The 25,121-nt window shown below is 52.0% G+C and overlaps 1 protein-coding gene across 1 annotated transcript in view; it reads left to right on the top strand.

The window, feature by feature from the left end:
* The window catches only part of Prima1 (proline rich membrane anchor 1), a 53,666-nt gene that overhangs the window by 15,548 nt on the left and 12,997 nt on the right, over positions 1-25,121 (top strand). The window contains exon 4 of the mRNA XM_010609203.2: positions 24,746-24,875. Within this exon, the coding sequence (XP_010607505.1) occupies positions 24,746-24,875 (130 nt within the window). The remainder of the gene's footprint in view (positions 1-24,745; positions 24,876-25,121) is intronic.

Below are 25,121 nucleotides of genomic sequence, written 5' to 3'. Positions count from 1 at the left end.
ACCGTGCTAGGTTCTCCAGCCCTGGCTCTTTCCATCAGGGTGCTGTCCTCCAGCCCCTCTGAGATGCTGCTTACTATCTCCAAAGATGGTCGTATGTGGGCAGACTAATAACCCATGCCAGGCCCAGCCACTCCCCGTCAAAGGGATCTTTCGTCAGCACAGCTGTCACTTGAGCCAATGTCACATCCCAGGTGGCCTCCTTGCCCCATGCACACAAAGGCTGACTCTGCACCAAGCACCTCAGACCTGAGGGCCTGAGCTCCCTAAAGCCTCCTAGTTGCTGGGTTTTGTTTTTAAATGATTTTTTAAAGTACTGACTTCCTTTTCCTAGTCAATACATGGAATTGTTTGTCTTCCATTCACTTATTTATATCCTCTAAATATGAAAAAATTACAAATTTACATGTAATTTGATTCACACAACCAGCCCTTGTTTCTTGACTTACCAAACATGTATTTCCCAAGAGGTTGTGCCGTGGCGGGTTCAGTAGAGCCAGGTCTTGAGTTGGGTTTGGGCCTTGGCCTCACAGGAGCAGCTTACAAATGTCCCGTGCCAGCCTCACCGCAGGAGGAGGATTAAAGCTACCCAGGTGACCCTCATGTGAATCAAGATGGAGCCCCTCAGCTAGACCCAGAGGAGGAGGTAGGAAGGGAGCAGTGTCCCCCTGTGAGTGAATGGGTCGTATAAGGTGACACTGGATTGTGAGGCGGGCTGCAGAGGTGGGGTCTCGTGCAGAGAGGTGGGGAGGAACACACCCGCCTCTTCAGTGGCCTCTGGTGCCACCACGGACATAAAGAGGCTCACAGTTTGGGCCAGACTGGGTCCCGCCTTCCAGGAGCTCCAATTCTGTGTGGAAAGACAGCAACACATCTCCCAGCAAGAGTGTGCAACCAGGCCACCTGTACGCCTCCTGCATGCTAGCTTAAGTGTGCTTTTTGGTGTTTTGGTGGGTTTTTTTTTTGTACTGGGAATTGAACTCAGGACCTTGAGCTTGTGAGGCAGGCAGCGGCACCACTGAGGTAAATCCCTGCCCCAGTTTAAGGTTTTTATTGGAATAAAACTCATCACTTTGTAGCAGCATTTTATAAAATAAAGTTCACCATTTGGGCCATTCTGTGCAAACACATAATCAATCCAGGAGCTTCGAGTGTAGGGGCAGTTGTGCGGCCCACCCCCAAAAGAAACCCTGTACTTCCCAACACACCCCGGTCCTCTGTGATGCTAGCCTACTCCCTGTCTTTCTGGATTCACCTGTTCTGCACTCTGCACCAGCCTCTGCATTCTTGGGCAGGCGAGCAAAGCACCGTGAGCCTGTTTCCCTCCTTCTCTGTGGATTGATGCTTCTTCCCTTGGTGTTTGGAGGCAGAACCAAGAGGGTGCTATACAGCTGTACAGGGTCAGCTCGCTGCCGGGACAGGGAGGAGCCCAGAAGACACCTCCTTACTGGAAGGGGTCCTACAGGGGTGGGCAGGGATGATCCCCACCTGCTGCCTGGGCTGAGGGCCAGTCCTGATCCTGTGTCCCGGGCCTCTGGAACATCATTGCTCCTCCACACCCCGAGGCTGGCCGAGGTGCAGAGTGACTCTTGCCTTGGTACAAGTTTGCTGAAGGCTTAGCCAAGCCTCTGCTCCTGACTGGCTCCCAGCCTGGTTCTAGGACATCCCCTTGCTCCCTGTTCCTTCCTGGGTCCACCCATCTCCAGCAGCAAGGGTCTGCAGTGAGACTGCTCCAGTCAGAATCCTGTGACCCTGGGCAAGTCATCTACCTTGGCTGACCTCGACTTCCTCACCTGTGAAACAGGAACAGATCCGCCTTTGCGGGGTTGAGCTCGAGGTGACCCAGCAGCCCAGGCTCCACATGCATGATGAGTCCTCATGTGCCAGCGGTCGTGATCTCGGTCACTGTCACCTTCTTGGTGCCCGATCCCTGCAGGATCCTTCTCTTTCTTTGGCACCTAGAGGGTGCCCTCTACCTAGAGGGCCTTATCTTGTCAATTACTACAGAAGGAGCCACAGCAATGTGAAGATGGTCCGGGCTCTGCCTATCAGTGGGTCCCAGAACTTGTCATTTGTGCATTTGTTCATTCATTGACCATATCTGCTGCCTTGCAGGCACTGGGAAGAGATGAAAATAGAAGATATTAACCAGGTTGTGCCTTATCCTTCCTTCTCTATCTCTTCTTGGGCCCCAGCACATGGCCAGACACCTGCACTGAGGACAGGAGTCTCGTTCTCCGGTTTGCATTTCCTTGTGAATGGGAAAAAGTAAATTAGGGCCTCCAAGTGGGTTCCCCACTGCATGGAGGGATGCAGGCAGACCCATTCACCTCTGGGCTTGAGGGCAGCCCACAATCTGTTTCCTGAATGTCACCCAGGCTGCAGTGATGATGAGCTTTGACCCCCTGCCTTGTGGGTGGCTGTGTCCCAAGTTGAGATCACTGGTGCGTCTGCAGTGAGTGGCTGTGCACCCTCAGGATGGCTTGAAGAGATGGCAGCCCTGATGTGTGTCACGAGTTCTCTGGATGTCACTCCATGCTGGCACCTGAAGGCAAGATGCCAGCCTGTCTGGTGGCAGAGCCATGGGGACATGTCTCATTTCATTTAACCTCCTAGAAACATTGCCTTCTTCATATCACGAGTCCCTGAGCATCTCTTAAAGAACTGCTTGTTAAGAATCTGTAGCTACTGCAGCTATGCAGGGGGCCTGGTCCCTTCTCGGCATGTCGTCAGGAAGTGTGGAGGAAAATACATGACCCTGGGTGCAAAGGATTTTTGGCTTCTCGTTTTCTTACCAGCTTCTTTATGGGTTATGTTATGTCATCACCCTCATTACCTTCATGCGTTATATGGCCTTCTTTTGCTGTCAAAATACCTGAAATAATCAGCTTTTAAGAGGGGAAAGGTTTCAGGGGCTTCAGCCCATGGTAAGTTGTCCCTGTCAGTTTTGAGCCTATGGAGTGGCCACACATCGTGGCTGGAGCACAGGCAAGGGAAAGCCGCTCGCCTCATGACAGCCAGGAAGCAGAGAGAGAGAGAGAAGAGAGGGCCAGGTCCCAATATCATCCCCTTTCACATACCAGTGGCCAACTTCTTCCCACCAGCCTCCATTTCCTAAAGGTTTCCACATTCCATGAGTGCCACAGACTATGGCCAAGCCTTCAACTAGAGCTGGGCCTTTCAGGGACATTCAGGATCCCCGTGACATAGCGCCTCATTTTGTGTTACAAATGAAAGGAAATTTGGAAGCCGCCCATTCAAATAAACTGCTCCGGAAGAGTACTTTGTGAGGAGGGGAACTTTCAACTGCCCTTGAGGCCTTTGGGGTTACAGTCCTGAGAGCCAGAGGCGCTACAGTTGGGAGTGTTGGGCTGACTTGGTCTCCCCCAAGCAATCTTTGAGAAAGAGAGAAAACATGTGAAGGGGCTACGCCCATGTTCCTAGCCCTTGGGTCAGTCTCATCGCACTGATCCAGCAAGCTGAGGCCTGGACTCTGTTCCCCAGTTTGAGTGGTTTGGAAACCAGATGTCGAGCTGTAACTGCATGGCGTTGGACAAGCGTTACTCCCTGGGTGTGGACCTTACTTTCCTCATGTGGTTGTTGGCAGTGTCAAATGTGTTCCTATGTGACGGTGCCTAGGACAGTGCCCGGCCGGCACCTGGTGGCCCCATCAGTGTCAGTGCCTTCATTTTTTAATTACTGTATGTTTGCAATATATCATAGTTACATTCATTTTGGGGAATTGGTGTATGTGTAAATCCCTTTCCTCCCGCTCCCTGTCCTCTCCCTTCTATGATTCCCTTCCTAATCTCTAATAAGTCTGCCTTTTTAACAATGTTATAGAGCTCACCTATGAGGTCCCACTTGTGTCTGGGACAAAGAAACCAGTCTGACCTATTAAGTTTGTGAACCCGTCTCTGAGGATTGGGAGTGTTTATGCATTTTTGTCCTCAGAGACAGCACAGGGCTGGATATGTGGGAAGGTGCACGCCAAGTGTGTACAGAAGTGAGCGCATGCACATGGTTGATGGAGAACAGAGATAAACTCTCGGAGAAAGAAGGCTAGGAGGAGCCTGTCTCTTGGAAGCATTTGGGACCATGTCTTGGTTTGGCTTCCCCAGAGACAGACACTGAGACCATAACCCGAGAGCAAGTGATCCCTTCGGAGGAGATCCCAGAAAACATCGGTGGGGGTGAGAGGAAGATGGGGACAGGACAGCAGCCAGTCAAAGATGTGACATAAAGCCACCTACCACAGTGGACACTGGGAGCCCGGTCCCCCAGGGAGCCCTGCAAAATGGTGCAGAGCCTTCACCCTGGCAGCCCCCACCTGGGGAGTCAGGCTGAAAAGCAGGGAGTCACTTCCCAGGGCAGAGAAGTAGCATGTCCTGGAAGGACACCGGCACCATCGGCTACAGGCCGTCCCCTTCTCTTGTTGTGACCTCAAGGGTGCTCTTTCTTCTGGCCGTACTCAAATGGGCTTGCACCTTGTGGGGCTCTAGCCAGGAGCCCGCCCCTCCCATCCTGCTAGGAACTTGCATCAGCATTCAAGAAACATCAGGAAATGTCTGGATGAGTGGAAACGGGCCTGCCCCACTTTGCTCCGAAGCTGCCTGCCCAGAGGCTGGGGATACCTAATTTGTGGATTTAAAGAGTGGTACATCATTCTCCAACGTGTAATCATTTAACAAATATTTATAGAGCCCCAAGCGTGCCAAACACTACCTTGTGGTCACGGCTGAGGATGACGCATGCAGTGGAGAACTGTGTGAGCCACAGGAAAGTCCTGCTTCTTCTCCCATGGCGCTGGAGGTGCTTGTGACAGTCGAGGAGGACAGACCGTACAGGCACTGCGGGTAAATTGGAGTCTCTGGGATGGACAGAGCAGGCCGAACTTCTGCTAGAGGAGGGGAGGGACGCTCCTGGCAGAGGGACTTAGGATTCCAAGGAGCAAAGGACACAGTAGGTGGGGATTGAAAGTGCACCAGAGGTGTGATTAGTGACAGCCACAGGGTGGGGACAAGACAAACCAGGCAGGGAATTGTGCAGTTGGTCCCCAGGCTGCGCAGGGCCCTTGGAGGTCAGAAGGGAACAATGTGACCACAATTAGTGAGCATGGCTGGGCCTGAGAAAGAGGGTACCAAAGGCACAGCTCAGAAAGTGGCAGGAAAATAGGGAGAGAGCTGTTGGGACTCACTGTGGGGAAGGGAAAGGAGGACTCCCCGTGATAGGTGACAGGTCTGACCCAGTGTCCCTTGAGAAGAAAGAGTGTGACTGGAGAGGTTGTGAGTTCTGGGTTTGTCACCGGGCCTCTGCGGTACCATGGGATGGCATCATCTGTGCACCTGGGGCTGAGGGCTGATCCCTGAGGTGTCCTTAAGGACGGGAATGGGGGCACCAGTCACAATGGTGCTGAAGCCACTGGGCACAGTGTACATAGGGACAGAGTCTGAGATTCATGAGGCCAGGAGGAGTCCGGAGGAGGAAGGCCGGAAGTAAGGAAGGAGCAGGGGACAGAGGGTTCGCTAGAGCAGTTCACCTCGTCCTGTGCCCGTTCACCTCATCTTCCCTCTACTGGCTCAGCCCAGAATGCGGAGTGGAGAAGAATGGAGGAGGAGGAACTCAGAGGTAGACACGGGTGGTTCCAGCTCAGGCCCAGGAAGGCAATCAGTGATGTGAGCTGGCATTACCTATGGAGGCTTCAAGAAGGACAGCAAGCTCACAATGGGCCCGGAAGGTGAGGAAGGAGGCTGTTGTCTCCCATGGGGAGCACATGAGCCAAAGCGAAGGGAGCCGGTGGCTACAGGGTGACAGTCTGTTGGTCAGCACTCTCACAAGTGTGTGTGCTGAGGCGGCCTCAGAGGAAGAGCCCTGGGAGCAATGTGGGCCAGGAAGACTTGCACTCATTCAGGCATTTCTTGAGCATTTCTTGATTCTCAGGGATTGGGGTCCACCTTGAAACAAAATAGATGCACAGCAGACATGCTGGTGAGGGGGAGAGAGCAGAAACCACAGGTGTGGAAAGTGTGAAGATGCTGGGGGCTGCAGGAAAGTGTAAGGTGAGCCAGTTGGGTGGGCCAGGTTGCCATCTAGAGAAGAAGGCGGAGCAAGGTCGGAGAGGAGGTGGATACCTCGCAGGCTGGGGCTGGTGTGGCTGGAGTGCAGTAGGAAATGAGGGCAGCAGAGGCAGATGGAGTGGGGCCATCACCCACTGTGCGGCATCTCTCCTTGTGGTGACGCGGGACTCAGATTTGAGGAGGGAGATTGTCTGATGTGCTCCCAAGATGACCATTCTGGCTGCTCTTGGGACCAGACCGAGGGGCTTGGGGCAGAAGCAGGGAAGCCAGTCCAGAGACAGTTGTGGTGACCCAGGGCAGAGGTGATGGCTCCTGGGACTGGGTAGCACTACAGGCAGGTGACAGGAGCCTGTCATACCTGTGAGTAAAGTGAGTCCTGAGGGGTGGTGTCCTGGTGGGAGGGACATAGGGAGAACAGAGGACTGCTGGGTCCTCCTACTGTTCCAAAGCAAGCAGCCACAGTGGGCATGTCCAGCATGGTCCCCACATGGCGGGCCGAGGGCTGTGCTGGTACCAGGACAGAGCCTTCTGGGGTCGTCTCCCAGCCAGCACTTAGGGTGGTGGCTCTGATGCCAGTAGGACGTTGACTAAGCAGCCTGTAAATGACCTGTGTTGGTGATCATAGGCCCCTCCTGGATGGGAGATGGGCTCCTCTCACTTCCGGGCCTCGAGGAGTGAAGCTGAGCATCTGTCACTGTCCTTATGGGCTGCGATGGGGCCATGAAGCCAGGGCAGGCACCACGCATGTCCCCTGGGGCTGCCAGACCAGTGTTCCCAAAGCGGCCTCTTGGGCCTCCATGCTGATGCCCAGGCAAAGGCCCTCTAACAATTGAGAGAGGTCATTTCTATGGATACAGGAAGAGATTGGGTGTCTGTAGGAATCACGGTGCGAGTTTTCCTTGAAGTAAATGAGTACAGACAAACAAAATAGAAAATAACAGCAAGGAGGCTCCATATGTTCAGAAACAAGAACTTTCTCTTGGTTTCTGCTGAAAAATTCATCACTCTAAATTCTTCCAGTTTTCTTGGTCAAGAATCAAAGGCAACCAGAATCCAGATTGTATGACGGAGATCATCACAGGTGTTTGAGAGACTCACTCACTCCACAGACATCTATCAAATACCTACCCTGGGCCAGATGCTGGGGACTTGTGGGTGTACATGGGTGACTCCAGGGCTGAAATGGAGACTCTAGAGAAGGCCCACCTTTAACAGAGAGGCCAGGAAGGGCCTCTCTGAGCAGACTGATTATCTGAAGAAAGAAGGAGCTGGCTCTGTGAAGACTGGGCTGACAGAGACCCTGCTGTGGACCCAACCATCAGGGTTTGACAAACCCAAAGGTGCTGTTGCTGGGCATTGTGGTCGAGGGAAGGGCTGGGTAGGATGAGCTTGGAGAGGCTCCTGCCAAGTCCCACAAGTCTCTTGAATGATGACTCGCTAGCATGGGGCTGGGTCCCTGCAAAGCACTATGGGAAGCCATTAAGAGATTTGACAGGAAGGCCAGCACTAATAGATTTATTTCCTAAGACAATCCTGAGCAGTGAGTGGGTTGGAGGGGTCTCAAGGGAGACCTCTGGGGAAGCTATGGTGTTGTCCACAGAGGGCTGGGCTGGGACAATGATTCAAGGAAAACGAGGTAACAGTTCCCAGGTGCAGTTGAGACAGAACCACCTTGCCAAGTGGCGCATTGAGACCACTGTCTTCCAGGAAGGGAAGGGAGGTCCAGTCCCCTGCACACACATCTGTGGTCCTCTTTATGACAGCTGTCCCTTCCAAAGATGGTGCACTGTGTTGGCCTTGTTTGTTGCCCTTCATAGCCCAGTTTACAGGAACTTGATTTATGCTGCCTCTCCATCCTGTTCTTCTCTCTAAATATGGTCAGCGGCACTCTGGATAGGGTCTGTCAGCCCTGAAGTGTGGGCTTTCCTGATGCTATGCTGTGACCTGGCGGTGGCTTCTACATCCCCCACTGGTCCCTGGAGGAAGAACTCAGTAAAGGTTCAGGGACCTTGCGCCAGGCTGTCCTGAGGCTTCCAGACCATGGTGCCCAGACTGTGGCCTCTACCAAGGCCAGAGCAGGGTGGCAAACACTGGGTCCTTCCTGGATGCCCATTTGCCAGGGATATTCTCCTCCCTGAGGTCCGGAGTTGTCATTGTAACTGGCAGGAGATGTGCTGGGCTTAAGAGCTGGCATGCAATGCCCTGGTGCATTTGAGGAACTCATTTCTTTTCACAGGTGCCTTCTCTTCTCCCCTTCTCTTTCAGGCCCCTCTTCCTCTCTTTATCCCAAGTTCCCCTAAATCCCCCACCATAGATAGTGCCTACCCTCATTCACTCTTTCCCTTTCTCACCTTGAGCCGACTTTATTCTACCAGTAGTTTACATTTAGAGGTAAAACCCCTAGCTTGGCTGTTTTTGGAAATGTAAGGTTTTATGGTATTTTGGTTGGAGGGCAAGCATTCCCAGCATGTAGTGCTCAGGAGCCAGAAATGATAAATGTCACACAAGCAAAGAGTTGTCCCTTCCCATCGTGCCAACAGAGACCCTGCTGAGATACCACCTGGCCATAGAGCCTCCTTTCCAAGCAGCCATATCTCAAGTCCTGACCTGGTGTCCCACGGAGAGTTGATTTTGGAAAACTCAGTGATCTCTGTTACTGCCATGGGAGGCAGTGACTCTCTTTTGATGATCTGTTTCACTGTTGAGTGATAGTTGGGGACTAATCCAGATTCATTTATGAACCATTTACTAAAAATGTGAAGGACTTTTGTCTCAGATCCTCAGAAAGCTGGCTGTCAGTGTCATCTGTCTTTATGGGTCTTTGGTCATCCCATGATTTACTTGGAGTGTGGACAATGGGTCCCCCTTGTCCCTGTATAAGCACCATAGGGCTTGTGGCATGGTGCTTGCTTATGGAAAACTTGGTACATTTGTGTTACACTGAATTGACTCAAGGACATCTTAGTCATGGCTGCTGACTTTCTGCTTGGGTAGAGGACAGGACCGTGTTCTTCACTTGAATGTTTGTCCTACTCCCTGCTTGTGAATGTTTATAGAGTCTTACGTGGTCAAGAATTTGTATTAGGACTTGTCCCTAACACTTTATGTTACTGCGATTTCTATTCTTGTCTTCATTTGCTCCCTAGAGGCAGAAACTGAGACAGGAGCTGTGATGATCTATCTTGATTATCGACTTGATTGGCTGGAGAGACACCTAGGAGATTAGTAAAAATAAGCACATTTGTGGATGTGTCTGGGTGGCTCATAGAGCCATACTCTTGGGGACTGCATCTGGACCCTGGCCCCCTCCTCTCTGGAATTCTTTTCCTCCTCTCTGCTCCATAGATACCATGAGTTGAGCTGCTTTGTTTTTACACACCCTTCTGCTGTGATGTTCCTGCCATGGAGTCTTCCAACCAGGGACTGAACCCTCTGAAACTATGAGACAAATTAAAGCTTTTCTCCTTTAACTTATAGTTGTCGGGTATTTAGGCTAGCAAGTAGAAAGCTGACCAGTGCAGGGATTTAGGTGTGTGGCAACTGAGGGAGTGCTTTCAGAAAGTGAGGGAAACTGGACATGAAATGCCCACCTCACCTCAGGGACTTGGTGACCTTGGATGACTCCACGCAGAGGAACATCAGTCATGACGGGGCCTTAGACTGACAAATCTCTGGGCGAAGCCTCACTAACTTCCTGCAGCCCATCACCCAGACCAGGCCAGAGCCTGGATTCCTTTACAGTCAGAAATACACAAAGGATTTTCTTGACATCTCTGAGAGCTTTCTGGCCCTTACAGCCAGCGGAGCAGTTGATCTCCTTATTCAGTTTAAAATGCTTTCTTTGGGCCCCTTAAACCCTGTGGGATTAACCAGCTCTGACATTTCCACCCAAGCACTCTTCCTTCCACCACAAGATAGTGGGGGTGTGGGCCTGAAGTGGTGGTGGCAGCCGACAGGTATTAAGTGCTGCTGTCTCCAAGGTACAGCCTTAAGCAACAACACTAATTCCTTCTTTCCTTCCTTCCTTTACTTATTTTTGTTTTCCACATACGCTACAACCCATCCAGCCTCCTTTGGGAGTTCTCCCACTGTGTGCCGGCTCTGATAGTTCTGTCACTGCTCAGAAAGTTTCTAGATTTTTTTCCCTCCAAGGGGTTTGAACCTGAGTGACCTGGTAGTGAGAAGCAGCTCGCTTTGCTGTCAAGGGAGGAGATGTACACCATTCTGGGCCACACCACACTAACCCAGCTCTTCCACCTGCTCACACCCAGCTCTAAACCCATTGTGGACTAATCCGGTGTCACACACCCATGATCCAGTCACCTCCCCAAAGCTCCACCTATAAGCACATATGCTTTGGGGGATATCTAGATATAAACCATAAACAATGACCATATTTTATGGTTTGGGAGGTTCTGGGATTGTGGCTGTCAGCACAACCTCACCTCATTTCCTATGCAGGGGCGGGGGGGCAGACCAGAGCAGAAAGTGCCTCACCCAAAGATTTGGCTTCTATGGTGTTTATCTCTGCTGACTTTCATTTTCTAAAGCAGGTAGACACAGCTGGTTTCTGAAAGTGTCTCTCTGTCTGGGACAGTCCTCACCTCTGAGGCCCCATGAATGTCCCTGTCAAACAAACAAACAAACAAACAAAAATGATGGAGCAGTAGACTGTGTGACCTATATGGCCAGCTGTCAGGAAAGATGCAGGGCAGGTGGCAGTAGCCAAGTTGTGGAGGGGCTCAAAACCCATTGGATCTTGGAACAAGGTGTTTGAGGAGCTCGTGACTGTAATGAATTAAAGGGGGAGAATTCATTCTGAGAATGATACAAAAAATTACTCCTGCATATTTCTCTTGCTGGGAATTAAATTTCCCTTTTCCCTCATTCCTGTTGTCCATGGTAGGAGTGAATGGAGCCCTCTGCCCTCCCAGGCCAAGCTCACAGACCCTGCAGTGAGTCATGTCGTCTGCCCTTGGGAGAAGTAGGAAAAGGCTGGGGTACATGGAAGTTGGAGATCTGGAGTTCAGGGTGGCACCCACTCCTCCTCCCAGCAATGTTAAAAATCTGTTCTTCAAGGTGGGCCAAGACCGTGCTGTTAAACTTCCATAACTATGGTCTTCACCTCTCTTGCACTAGGACATAGCAGAGAAGAGAAGAGAAACTTTGGGTTCAAGTTGCCAGGAATCCCAGCTCTGCCATTGTCCTGCTGAGCTTGTTCTCACTTCTATAAATGGGAAAAACGACATGCATGCTTCCTGATGGGTCAGGAGACTTGGGGCAGATGACACTTGTGCCACTGTGTTTGACAAGCCAATGGGGCAACTGCTATCTTTTATTAAGCAAATTTTTAATATAAATATTTTCCTCCCTAAAATTTTCTGAGATGTTTGCTCTTTGACCAGCAGATGGCAAGTTAAAAAAAAAAAAATACTAGTAAAGGCTCAGAGACAGCCTGGCACATCCATACAGTGACATCCCATTGGCATTTTGCATAAGCACAAGCAGCAGTGGCCCTGGCTTTGTATAAATCATTATCATAACATGTTTAATGATAGGGAAGTTATCCCGAGATCGCAGTGTGGGAGTTAATGTATCCTGAGGAGTGGTCCATGCTCTGAGGTCCTACTCTTCTCTGCCTTCCAATTATCAAGGGAGTCCTGTTTGGGGAGGGGTCATCACCTCACCAGTTAGTCCAGGCTTGGTCCTCAGCAGCCTTTAAGAAGGGTGTGTTGTTGGACTTTCTGCCTGGGAGAGATGGAGAGGGCGAGATGGGCTGGGGAGGAACATCCCTTGGTTTATAACCCACTCTTTGTCAGAAAAAAACCAGGCAATGTGAGTGGTGCCTGTTCCCTGTTCCCAAGTTTCTGTGTCACTCTTACCAGCAGCAGAAAGGCCAGAGGCCACCATTTCCTGCTCTGCCTAGCCCCAGAATAAATGGCTTCCTTGTTCTCAGATTTAGAATGAACTGGGCTGTGGGTGGCAAAGGCGCATTGTCTCCTGCCTCCACACAGAGAATTGTGGATGCTTTGGAAATAATGCCTTGGCTTCTTCTTGGACCCTGTTACCTACAGTTCTGCTGTGTGGCCTTTCAGTAGCCAGAGGTCATTCTGAAGGCAGTTGGCTTGGAATCTTAGACTGTCCCAGCTGGAAGGCAGTCAACTTCAACTTCTCCTATTGGCTGGGGTTAGCACGATGCCCTCCAGGAGACTGAGTTGGGTTTGAGCCTCTGGCTGTGCCTGCTGTTTGCACCCATCTCTACACCAAGTATAGGAACCAGGAAAAAGCTCTGGATGTTTTCCAGCCCTGCCATGCCCAGCAGGAGACATTTGATCACCACAACAGTGAATGGTATCCAAGATAGCTGACTACAACGAGGAAGCATCCAGCCCCACATGTCAATGGTGTCAAGGCTGAGGACCCAGCTCCGGCCCTGTGTCACACCTCCACTGGGCAGATACATAGGCTCTTGAGATCCAGAGAGCTGAGGTGACTCGGAAACTTCAAAGAGTTTCAGCCCCAATGGTTGTGCAACCTTGATCTTTAGAATAAAGTACATATCCAGATAGGGAACAAAATTCCCAGGAAGGAACTGAGACCAGGTGAGACCTTTCACCCAGTGTCAGCATCCCCATCCTTTGGATGGGCCAGTGACGTAGATGCTGTCCCTAGATGTTGCAGTAGTGGGATTCTGGTGGCCATTGTCCTAGCCAGGTTCACTGAAGAGACACTTCAGCCTCTCACACAGGGAGGGAGGCCATAAGCTGCCCTTGGCTTTGTCATTGTCTCAGAGATGCTGTGATCCTATTTTTGGTCCAGGCATTGAAGCCACTAAGCTGTGTGGCTTCTGAAAGAGGGAGTGCCCAGGTGCCTCCATGGTGTGGGAAGGTGCCCTGGCTCTCTTCTGGCTCATCAGAGCTGAACCCCACCTCTAACTGGGGTTTTCATTGTCCTACTGGTGGTGGCAGAAACCTTCCTGCTCAGAGGCTGTGACTCTGTCACTGTCCTATGAGCTCTATGACTTCGCTTCTCCAACTCTCCGGAGCCCTCAGTCTCCCTGTTTATAAAATGCAACCAGTAATTCCTACCTTTGTGTTTCAGGGAGAGTGGATGCGGGGAATCAAAGAAAGGAGTCTGAGAAACCTTGTTTGATGATAGATAGCACTGGTGGCACGTATGTGGCTGTCACATTTGGCTTTGGATGTGGTGAGAAAAGTGCGCGAGTGCTTTCTAGAAAGGGAAGCAGAGTATCGCATCTCCTAGCTCTCTGGCCCAGGGCCGCCAGCAAACTTCCCCCCATGATGAAAATGAGCCTGTGCTGTCCAATACGGTGGCTGCATGCACCATGTGGTTACTGAGCACTTGAAATGCAGCTAGTATAACTGAGAAACTGAACTTTTAGCTTTATTTAATTCTAATTAACTTGGATTTTAGTAGTGGCTAGTGGCTACTGTATTGAACAGCACAGCCCTGAACTATCAGTATGGATGTTTTTTCTCTTTAATGCTATAGTTTTGTCCCAACACCACAGACATTTCAGTCTCCTCCTCCTTTCTCCCCTTCTCTTCTTCCTTTTTCTTTTTTTTCAACAAGGACCAGCTGAGAGGCAGTGATTTTCTCAGCTGTGTTGTCCTGCCTTTGTGATCCTAACCTAAACAAAACTCAGTCTTAGCTTCACCTAACAGGGAACTTTTACATAGGACTTAGGTTCTGTGCAGAGAACTAGCAAATGTGGTTCTGGGAAGGAATCACCCATCTCTATAGGACAGAATTTTAGCTCAGTGTCATGCTTTATAATGCAGACCAGGGGCCCTCAGCACCTTGGTGACCACATGTCTGGGTTCCCTGACATGGAACTTGCCCTCAGACCTTGATGTGAGAATGCTCCCATGGAAGACTGAGACAGCCTGGGAGACGGGACAGGGCAGGGAGTCCCACAAAGGCAGTACTGGCCTTGCAGCTGTCCCCAGCTGGTGGCGGAGGTGGATTTCCACACTTGGCACTGTCAGCAGCCCCAGCATGGTGTCCCAGTGGCGGGCACCAGGGAAATCCCTATGTGTTGTTTCAGGTAACACTTTTTTTGCACCCAGAGCAGTGTCCCCTATGTGCTGGCCTGCACCTGAGAAGCACCTCCTACCAGCCTTCAAGAGGGTGTTATCAACCTTTTGATGGATAGGAAACTGAAGCTCATAAAGTTTAAGTGCTTTACCTGGGGCTCACCCGGCTGGTATGGATGGACAACTCATGAACCAAGCGTGGGCCCATCTGTCTGTCTCCTAGGCTTTGTTGTCTCGCCATCCTGCCACTATTAAAACTCCCAGACAAGCGGGGTGTGGTGGCACACGCCTGTAATCCCAGCACTTGGGAGGCTGAGGCAGGAAGATCGCTGTGAGTTCAAGACCAGCCTGCTACATAGTGAGTTCCAGGTCAGTCTCAACTACATAGTGACACCCTGTCTCAAAAAAAATAACCAAAACCAAAAAAAAAAAAAAAAAAACCAAAACAAAACTCCCAGACAGAGCAGAGCCCTGTGCCACAAACTAAAGTCACCCAACAGGCGCTGGTGTGACATTTGAAGTAAGGGGCCCTTCTAAAAATAAAGAGGAGTGGAGTGTTTACTTGTACAATATAAATTTGAGATATTAAGTTCAATGTATTCTCAGATCTCTCTGCTAAGCTTACCTAAAAATCTCACTTAGAAAACCCTTTTAGGGGAAACACATGTTTATAAAAGGCCAGATGGTAAACATTGAAGTCTCTGCAAGTCACAAAGCTTGTGTTGCAACTGCTCATCTCTCCCAGTGTAACACAAAAGCAGCTAGAGACAGTGGCTGTGACTGTGTTCCAATAAAACTTTATTTACAAAACAAGCCATGGGCCATATTTGACCTTCAGGTCAGAGTTTGTCAACCACTAGTTCAAATTAAACCTGAACTTCTATTCAAAATAACTATAACTGCTTAGATACCACAGATTCTACTGGACTGGGCATTTATGAGTCCCCTATCTTCCCTTAAGAGTCCTTGGGGAGTTTTTGTTGGTGTTTTGTTTTGGCTTTGAACTTGCTCCAGGCTTTGAAAATCCTCCAGGCCCAGGTCAGTGTCAGCTCCTTCTAATCCTTGTTATGTAGCTCAGGCTAGTTTCAAACTCATCATCCTCCTGCCTCAGCCTCCAGAGTGCTGAGATTATAGGCTCATTGCCACAGCACTCAGGTGCTTCAGAGCCACCAGAAGGGGAGAAAGCCACCCAATATCCATTGAGCATCCATAGGTGCTTGGGCTCTTCTGGGCACTTGACACAAACATCAGGAACATTTTCCCATCCCAAGATCAGGAGCCTCTCACAAGCAAAGATGAACTCATTGCTTTCAGTCAACCCCATGGGAGTCCCACGTCAGGGCATTCTCAGTTTTTGTTTTATGGTTTCCTGTCATTCGTCCCTATGACATGCGCATAGTTAGGTGTCCCGATGAGGTAGGAATCCCAGATTGCATTTCGTTGGTGATTAATTAAAGCTCATTCTCCAGTAGATCATCGGCATCATGAGGGTAGGGTCCATCTGCATTGCTGACCATTTCCCCAGTATCTAGCACAGAGCATGTTTCACAGTAGGAGTGGACTACACCTGAGATGAGAAAGACTCAGGCCAAGGAGGGTGGGCTCCAGTGGAAACCCAGAGATTTCTGGAGGTGGCCCCATCTTGTCACTTCTTGATGGTGCTGCTGTGCCCCAAAGCTGGTGAGTGTGGCCCTCTGTGTATCCGTGTGGTGGGAGTGTGAGGCTTAGCAGATCTGTGGAGGGGACCAAGGGTTGTGACCACTAAAAGGAAAGTGGGAGCTGTTGCGTGACAAGTCTTTGCCTTCAGGAGCTGAACAAAGAGGGCTGTTGGGCAAGAAACAAGGGGGAGTATGTTCCTCAGTCACCACCAGAGGCATAATTAGTTTTACCAGCCAGAGTCCTGCTGTTCTGGGCTCCTGCCCCAGCCTCCACCCAATCCCTTGCATCAGGAAAACCTTCGGCTGCTCCTGCCAGAGACATAGGCCCAATTCATAATTTTCCTTCCCCGATTAGGCACAGGAATGATGGAGACAATTAATAATGTATTGGGTCTTTTAAATGCCCCCACAGGAGCTGAGCCTGAAAACAGCACCCTTGATATTGAGCAGCCACAGTGCCACGATGTTGGGCTCTGTGCCCAGAACCAGGCAGAAATAAATAAACCAGAGCCCAGGCTCAGATTAGAGCCACAGATAGAGGGTAAAGAGACCCTCACTCAGACAGCAGGCCAGGTCCTGGCCACCAGCGAAGGGCCACAGAGAGGCCTGGATGCCAGCTGCCTGTGCCCCCGTTCTACCCCTTGCTGGCCCAGGCCAGCCTGGATAGGATCTTTCCCAAGGGCCACTTCCTCTCTCCCTCCCTGTGATGCCCATCTCCCACTGCCATCTCAGCGCTGCTCCCTTGGGTCACCTATCTCATTTCCTCCAAAGCATTTCCTTTGGCAGATCACGTCACTGTAGATTTGCTTGCTTGGCATTTTTCTATCTGTTTAGTGGTCAGAGTTTGGCCCTGGAGCCATACTGTCTAGGTTCAAATCCCAGTTTAAGTAAAGTTGGGTATTGGTTTATGCCTCAGTTTCTTCGTATGGTCAGAGATTGTCCTTGTACCCTTTGGATACCCTGCCTTGCCACCTCTCCTTTTAGCCTTCTCAAGTCCTCCAGGCCCAGGTCAGTGTCAGCTCCTTCTAATCCTTGCCCTGTCCGTCAGCCTCCTCCCTGGTGTTCAGACCAGGCCAGCCGGGCCCATGCTCACCTCAGGGCTGTGGCTTTGTTATTCCTCCCGGACACCTGCAGGATGGGCTCCATGCCAAACTGTTACCCTTTGAGGCTGACCTTGACCACCCTTACTCACAGGCCACCTACCCTGCCCCCCAGCACCCTCAGATCCCTGAGCTGCTCTGCTTTGGAACAAGGACACAGCATGTCCAGGAGGAGGGGCCACCTCTCCCTGTGTATCTCCCATAAGAGCAAGAAGGTAATTTCTGGAAGCCCCAGCAAACTTTTCCTCTCCTGTCATGGACCAGAAGTGCGCGATCCCTAAGCCATTTTGAGGCAAAAAGACAAACAGCCAGGCTAAGCCCAAGCCTGGCCCTGTGGGGGTGGGAGATACAGGAGGAGAATCTGGGTTCTGCTGGAGAGAAGGGGAAGGGAATGATGAGCAGCCAAGGGGTGTCTGCCCCAGCTCTGCTTGGGTACCTCATTCAGAGCCTGCACCAGCCCTGGGGCTGAGTGATTCTGTTGCTTCTTGAAACTTGCGCATTTAGAAGGTAGGGGAAATCTAACAGACCTAATAACCTGCCTGAGTCAGAGCCGGAAGTCCTCGTTCAAAGCCAGCATGACAACTACCATGCTGAACTGGACAGCTGGTCCCCCTGGGAGCAGGTCAGCCAAGTGAGGAGGCCACCGGCATGGCCGAGAGTGAGGGAGAAGCAGCAGCCAGAAGAGGAGCGAGGAGGGGCCAGCTGCTGGCCCCGTCCGTGCTGGGGCCTGAGCTCGGGCGGAGAGCTCCTAAGGAGGCTGAGGCGGCCCAGGCACAGAGGCCAGGCCAGCTGTTGGTGCTTCCAGCACAGGGGCGATGTCTTAAGCAACCCGGCAGGGGTCAGATGGCCTCAAAAGCAGAGATGAAAGCAGTCCAATCGCCTTACCGAGCAATCCACTAGAGTCACACAAGTTAGAATCACAAAATGAAAAGGAGGTCACAGCCTCCAACACTTTAGCATCCCAGGCAGGGTGGCATCTGTGGGTGGAAGGTGCACATGGGCCACATTCAAGGCACAGGTGATCACCGTGAGTCGCCAGGCCGTCCGATGAGTCCGGGGGTCTCTGTATGGTCAGTAGTCTGTTCTGCAGAGATTCGGTCTGAGTCCTGCGAGCACTATGCATCTCAAAACAGACCGTGAAGGTTTTGCTGCCTGGGTTCATACACAGTTTCTGAAGGTGTGTACCACCAGGTATCAGTCTTGCCCTCGGGTGTGTTAGCTGGAGTTAGCTTGGGGCATTCGCTGTGTTTTGACAGCAGCGCTTGGTGGTGACTGTTTCAAGATGGAGTTACGCTAAGGTGCATTACTTATGCTCATAATGGCAGCGAGGCTGGGGTGTGTCCAAGTCCTGGTGGGCATCTGGGAGATGGTGCCCACGGGCAGTGGCAGAGAAGAGGCAGAAGGCAGAGAGGAGATTTGAGGGCCACTCATACAGCAGCAAGGGTAGAACCAAGGCCCCGAGAGTCTCAGTGAGGGGTTCAGGCTGGCCAGCCCTTGTAGTTTGGGTTACTCTGGAGACTAGACAGTCCCGGTGGCACACTTGGTCCATCTTCCGGCTGAGCCCTGACCAAGGCTGTGTGAACCGACTCTCCCTGTGTGGTGAGTACAAGCCCAGGATGCTGAGTTGTGGTGCAGGAGAGGTTCCTGGATGGGTGGGAGCAGGGGAACTTGCGGGAGGACTGGTAGAGGGGTGGCGGGCAGGAGGCAGATGGCTCCCAAGGCAGGCCAGGCCCAGTGTCACCTGCCTGATCCTGCAGGCCTGGGCCCCCAGGTAGGCTGCTGCATTCACAAAGTGCCTTCCCCTATAGAGCAGAGAAGAAGTGCCCCTATGTCTGAAGAAGGCAGCCCCAAAGCACCCCCTCCATGAAGCTGGGCCACGCCCTGTCCCTTTGCTAAGTGTGGGCAAGGGAGCTGTGCCTGCCATCTGCAGTGTGGGTAGCTGGTGGCTTCCTACTGTAGGAGCCCATGATTTGAGGGAGGAAATTAGAATATTTATGGGAAAGGAGGTCTATGTGTGGAACCCCAAAGCCTGAGACAACAGCGGAGAAGAGATGAGAGGGCCACCTGAGGCCCAAGAGGTGTCTGTGCCAGCTCTCTGCTTGGGTACTCCATTTAGCAGCCTTCCTGCAGTCAGAAGCCATCAGCTACCCATCCGAAGCCACACAAGGCCATTTCTTCCTTCTCTCCAGAAATGGGGGCTGACTGCAGAGGCTGGCACAAGCATTAAGGTCCCAGGTTTATTCGTGGTTCTCAAGGCCGGCTCATGCACTTTGGTACCTCTGGGGCCCCACACCCACACTGGCCCGGAGCCCTGGGGGAGGTGGACATCCTGGCATGGGCCTCCCTGTGGATGCCCTGTGCCTGGGAATGGAGAGCAGGGGCCCAAGAGCCAGTCTCTTGTGTCCAGAGACAATGAGGCTCTGTGTAGGGAGGGATGCGAGAGGGAAGAGGTGATCGCCCCACATCCCTTCTTTAGTGGACACTGGGTCTGTGTCACACAGCCCAGCAGGGCCAGGGCTTGGACACTGACTTGGGGAGAGGGCTGTCAGCCCTTGAAGGAACTCCTGAGAAGCACATTCTTTGCAGTGCTTTGGGGCAGGACATGATGCTGGGCTGGGGCCTCGAGGGCCTGCATCTGGTCCCTGTGTGGCCCCAGGAAGGCTCCTGACATCTTGCTCCAGGCCTCAGTTTCCTCCTTTGTGCAAAGGGTCTGTGAAACAGACCTAGCAGCCCAGTCTTAGCTCCCAATCCTCCCACACACCCCCACTGTCCTTGTGAGCCACATGAAACCAGGAAGGGATTTCTGTGAGCAGGCTGGAGCAGAGACGAGCACCCTCTTCAACACCGAGGCATTTGGTCCTCTTTCACAAACACCGAGTCCCTGTCCTTAGACGCTCTTCCTAGATAAACAGGACAATTTCCTAAAGCTCTTCTTAAGAGTGAAGAGGAGAGAGAAGTTCAGAGAGGGACGCCATATGTCCTAAAGACCATAATCAGGGCTCTGTGGCCCCTGTCTGTCACCTCTGCTTGGCGATGTCACAAAGCCCATACTAATGCCAAAACAAAACAACTCCAGGCCCAGTCTCCCAGCCTCTGCCTTCGGTTTCCCGTAGGAAAGGCCAGGCTTGTCTTGTGTTTGGGAATCAGGCTGGCAGACATTAGCACTTGGAAGGAACAGGTTTTGATCTCTCCATGTCTGTTGTCTGTGGTCTGAATCATCCTAGGTTGTGAGCTGGTCTGGGCTGTTGAGTGAGCCGGATCCTGCTGCCCAGGCAGCCACTCCTCACCTGAGTGTCTTTAAAGCCAGTGAAGCCCCAGGGAACTATGGGGAAGCTGCTCAGGCAGCCTGGGAATGAGTCACCAAAGACTTTGAAAGGAAGGACAGAGGTCTAATGATGTCCCAGAGGCGCAGGGTGTCCCAGTAGCGCTTGGATCTCAGGCTGTGCTCAAGGAGCTGAGCACCACATGAGTCTGGTGACGTCTTGCGGTGGCCACCCAGAGGGTCCAGAGGCCAACCATGGATAAAGCCTCCGACTCAAGGCAGAAAAGTGATTTCATAGCAAATGACGCGGCCGTCTCTTCCTCCTTCTAGAACCAGACTGCATTTCACTTTATGTTGCAGAAGGGAGCTGTTTCCAAGGCCTTTGCTGTTCTTCCTTTCATTCATCCCTCAGTGCCCTCCTGTTGGTAGACATCTGGGCACAGCTCCTCTACAACAGCTGGCTCCATGTATATTAATACGTGCTGTGCCAACCCCATGGTCACAGACCCCAGCTCTGGGGCCTGTTTCCCCACTGCAGAGGGGACTACAATTGGGCCATGCATTGTGGTGCCTAGAAGCCATTGCTGATGGTTGCTAGGCAGACACAGCCTCATGGCCTCATTTGATAGCGGTCACACCCCATGAGGAGCACAGGGAAAGCATTCATCACCAAGAGCTCCCCCGACCCCACAGTTCTTCTGTGGCCTTGGACCTGGGGTGGGTCCACAAGGCCCCTGGCCAAGTCTCCTAGGCCTCTTCGGTCTCAGCCTCCTGGAGTGCAAACCCCATTCCCAGATACACACACCTGCTTCTTCTCCAGGCACCTATGGGACATCTGGATCTCTCCTCCATGGCACTTGCCACTGGTGGTTAGATGTGGTGTGCCTCACAGTTCCTAGAAGGGAGGGGACACATCTGTCCTGCTCACTCCCAGACTCTCCGTTCCCACAGGGCTACTGCTGTAGTCTCTCAGGGCAGCAAACTGGCCACTGGTAGGACACACCTCACTTGCATCCTGTCTCTTGGGGCTTACTGTCTTTGTTGCCTGATGCCCTCTGTTTAGAGAACCAGTGTCTCATATGTTCAGTACATTTGGTAGTTCACCTTTGCTGGAAGCAAAAGTCCCAAAGCTTCTACCAATGTATTTCTGAACTGAACAGACATGGCTTCTCTGGTTAAGCAGGACCGAGCCTGGATCCTTCTAAGCCACTTTCCCTGGCCACCGTTCATGTGGTCTGCGGGCATCAGGAGTGTTCGTGGAGCACAGCAGACTAAACCTCACAGTTTTGGGAGAGAGAGTGTTGTGACCAGAGCAGGGTCAAGACACTCCTGCCTTCCTGTCACATTCAAAGGGAGTGACAGAGAGCTTAGACAGCCTCCTTGCTGGCACTTGACACTCTGTCTCAGCCTCCCCTGTCTGGCCACCTGCCCTTCAGAAGGCCTTACTGTCACTCCTGATCCATCTCAGCACCCAGGACATCCTTTCTCAGCCATAAGGGGCTTCACCTTGCATATCAGTGATTCGAGCATGGCTCTTCTTTTGGAGACTCCTGGCTCCTTGAGCAAGATGATCAGATGTTAGTCCACTTTGTAATGACACATAGTGCAGCTGGTGTGGGCCTGGTACAGGTGCTGTTTATGTCTGATTATCTTTGTACTCCCAACTCCTAGCACAGCGCTAGGTACCAAGAGTGCTCAGTGTGTGTCTGGTGGGTGAATGAACGAACGAGCACCTTTAGGATTTGTCTTCTTGAATATGAACCAGCAGAATGTCCTCATGATAAGCGAGCTTGTCCGCTCTGAAGTGAGATACTGGTAACCCCCAGTGGGGAGGGAAATTGAGGCAGGGGCAGGCCTAGCAGGCAGCCCAAAGTTTAGGGTCCTCACCCTGTCCCCTGGGAAAGTTGCTTCTTCATCTTGAGCCTCAGTATTTATTCTCTTCTGAAATGACATCTCCCCAGGCTTCCTGCAGCTCCGGCATTCTCTAAATGACTCAAGCAAGGATAAATAAGGATGCAGACTTTGAACACAACAGCTGGCTTCCTGAACAAAATCCAAGACCCGTGCCTCGACTGTGTTTCACAAATGCCTCCCCGTCTTCTTATCCATTAGCAGCTCTGCCTGGGGTTGTTTCCTTCTGTGCACACGGTGATCAGTACCCTGCTGAACACCAGAGGGGGACCCTAGGCAGAGAACGCTCTCAACCAGGACTCCCTGCTTTCAGGACCAACTGATGTTTGGAAAAGTGATCACAGAAATTCCCACACCGATACTAGAGAATGTAAGGTGAAGAGGCACTGAAATCTAGCACCAAATTCCAGGTTGATGGAATTTCTGAACAGGGATCCTCTTGGCACTTTTTTTCAAAGGACAATTCTACCTTCTGTGGAAATAACTTGTTCACTGGCATTAGCGTCCAGAGCTGCTGGATCGCTCATTGTGCTGACCAAAGGTAACCCCCACCCCCATATGTCCCATAGCTACTGACCAAGGTGCAGCCCCTGGCCATGACCAAAAAGGGTAGATTTTTTTCTCCCAGCCAGGGGATGCTGGGGAACCCTGGGAATGTGAGGCCCTGGGGACTTGTCCAGAGGTGTTAGAGCTGGAGTGAGAGTTGCTGACACCGCTGCTTCCTCGGTGGTGGAAACAAGGGGTGGATAGAACAGCCCCGGGGTCCACTTGCACTTGTGAGTCCTGGGGCTGCTGCTGCCCTGTCGTGGGGAAGAAGAAGCCCTAATCTGTGCTGAGTCACCCTGGGAAGTCTCGGGCAAGGCAGGGGCACCCCAAGCTGAGGAATCACGGGTGGGTCCAGCTTGATAGCTCATCAAAAAAGCATTGGACAGGTTCATCACAGGAGAAATGTGAACACTTTTGGCCCTCTTTCCCTTTGTGTTAGTTTCTTCCTATTTTCAAGTCTGTTCTCTGCATCTTGTAGTGTTGGGGCTGCAGAGCAGCCCTGTGGTATCCCTGTCCCAGCCGGGTCGCAGGAAGCCTCACTGATTCTGCTCAGACTCTGAGAGGATCCAAGGTCCAACCCTGGGGACCTCACATTTGTTAATGAGGTTTTAGTACCTGGCCCCTGGGAGGCACATAATGGTTGCCGGACCACTTAATCAGCTGCCTTTAATTCAGCTACAAACTGTAACCACTCCCTTGTCTCCATCTCCTTTCTGTCTTTCTTTGTTCTGCATGGGAGGGCACAACAGTGTGAGCACTTGGGAAAAGCCCCGGGCCTGTTCTTACAATGAATCACACACCACAGGATCGAGCAATCCTGCTCCTAGTGTTTATCCAAGAGAAATATGAAAGCGTGTCTGTGCAGGTGTTTACTTTCACAGTACTTAGAGACCCGGAAAGAGCCTAGGTGTCCAACAGGTGAGCGGGTAAACGAATTGTGGCGCACACATGGACTGCTGTTCAGCAATGACAAGAAAGGAACTTCAGAGAAGAGCAGCAGCACGGATGATTCTCAAAACCACTGTGCTAAATAAAGGAAGCAAAAACCAGGAAAAAGCACCTGGCGTGAGTCCATCTATATGTCAGGAACAAGCAAATCTAATGATTTAGAGCTCAGTAGTGGTCGCCCCAGAGTGAGAACAGGCTACAGGGTGGCACAGGGGTGTCTGTCTGGGTGCTGGAAGGGTTCTGTCATGATGGGGTAGCTCCAGCTGCCCTGTGCCTTTGTCCGATGGTGCAGGTGGGTAGAACTCACACCTGGGTGAGAGCAATAGGAAGGTCAGCCACCTGCTCCCCACCGAGACTGCAGTCCTGAAGGTGCCCATGACGAAGTGCAGAGAGGCTGGGCTGTAGTTCTGATTCCCTTGCCTGTATCCCTGTCTTGAAGACCTGCCTAAAGCCAGTAGTACTGTCTGTCTGTCCATCCCTTGTCTCCCTCACCATGTTCCCTCCCTCCTCCTTGTCCCTCCTCCTCTTCCCTCCGCCTTCCTCCCTCTTCTGTCTTTCCTTTTGCAGTCCCCTGCTCTTCTCTCCAGTTGTAGCTGGGTCTCCTCAGTGTCTCCGGGATGCGGGCATGGAGCACGTTTGCTTTTCTCCTACGCTTTGGGTGAACCCCAGCACTGCCCCAGGCAGGTTCACCCCAAACAGTCCATGGATCCCATAAGGGTGGGAGGCCCTTGTCGCAAACAGACTCCTCCCAGCTCTGGCCACCCCCATGCAGGCAGAGCTAGCTGCAGGTACCTTGGCCTGGGCCAGACCCCGGAGAGCCAGCCTCCTGCAAGAAACCAACACTGACAGGCCTCCTTTTCTCTCTTCCCTCCCCCAGAGTCCCCTCTGAGACTGGATCCCCGCCCCCACCTGCAGAGAAACCGGATTTAATGCCTCATCTGAGAGAATGAGATGTTCTGTTATTTTTCATGGGAAATTAAACCTGACCCTGCTGTCAGTTAGCTCATGCCAGGGGAGGATGGATGGTAGACGCGGCGCTTAACCCCTGCTCTGCGAGGGCCGGGCCTGGCTGGGGGGCAGCCATGACGTCATCCGCTTCCGGGTGGGGGCGGGGACGGCAGGAAAGGTCAGAGGGTGACAGCGCGACCCTGTCCTGCAGGGAGACTCAGGCTGCTCCTGTCTCTTCCAGCTCCCAACTCTACCTCGTGCCCTGCCGAGGAAAGCTGGTGGTCGGGGCTGGTGATCGTCATTGCGGTTTGTTGTGCCTCTCTGGTGTTTCTGACTGTCCTTGTCATCATCTGCTACAAAGCCATAAAAAGGTGAGTGCCTGCCCACTGTGCCCAGAAGGCTCCGCTGCCACCCGCGTCACGTTTTAAATTAGAAAGATTGTTGAGCATATAAGGAGCAGAAGGAAGGCCGGCCTTAGCGAGGGCCCGTCTCAGAAACAAAAAGTGAAAAAAGGCCGAGTGTCCCTCAGTGCCAAAGCCTGGCCCTCCAGGAAAGACCAAAAAGAGGCTGTAAAAGCGGAAAGGACTCTTATTATGACGTTTAAAAATGACCAACAT

This window comes from Fukomys damarensis, unplaced genomic scaffold, assembly GCF_012274545.1.
Source record: "Fukomys damarensis isolate Sample0158 unplaced genomic scaffold, DMR_v1.0_HiC HiC_scaffold_21, whole genome shotgun sequence".
Taxonomy (NCBI): domain Eukaryota; kingdom Metazoa; phylum Chordata; class Mammalia; order Rodentia; family Bathyergidae; genus Fukomys; species Fukomys damarensis.
This window is presented reverse-complemented; position numbering and strand designations above follow the sequence as displayed.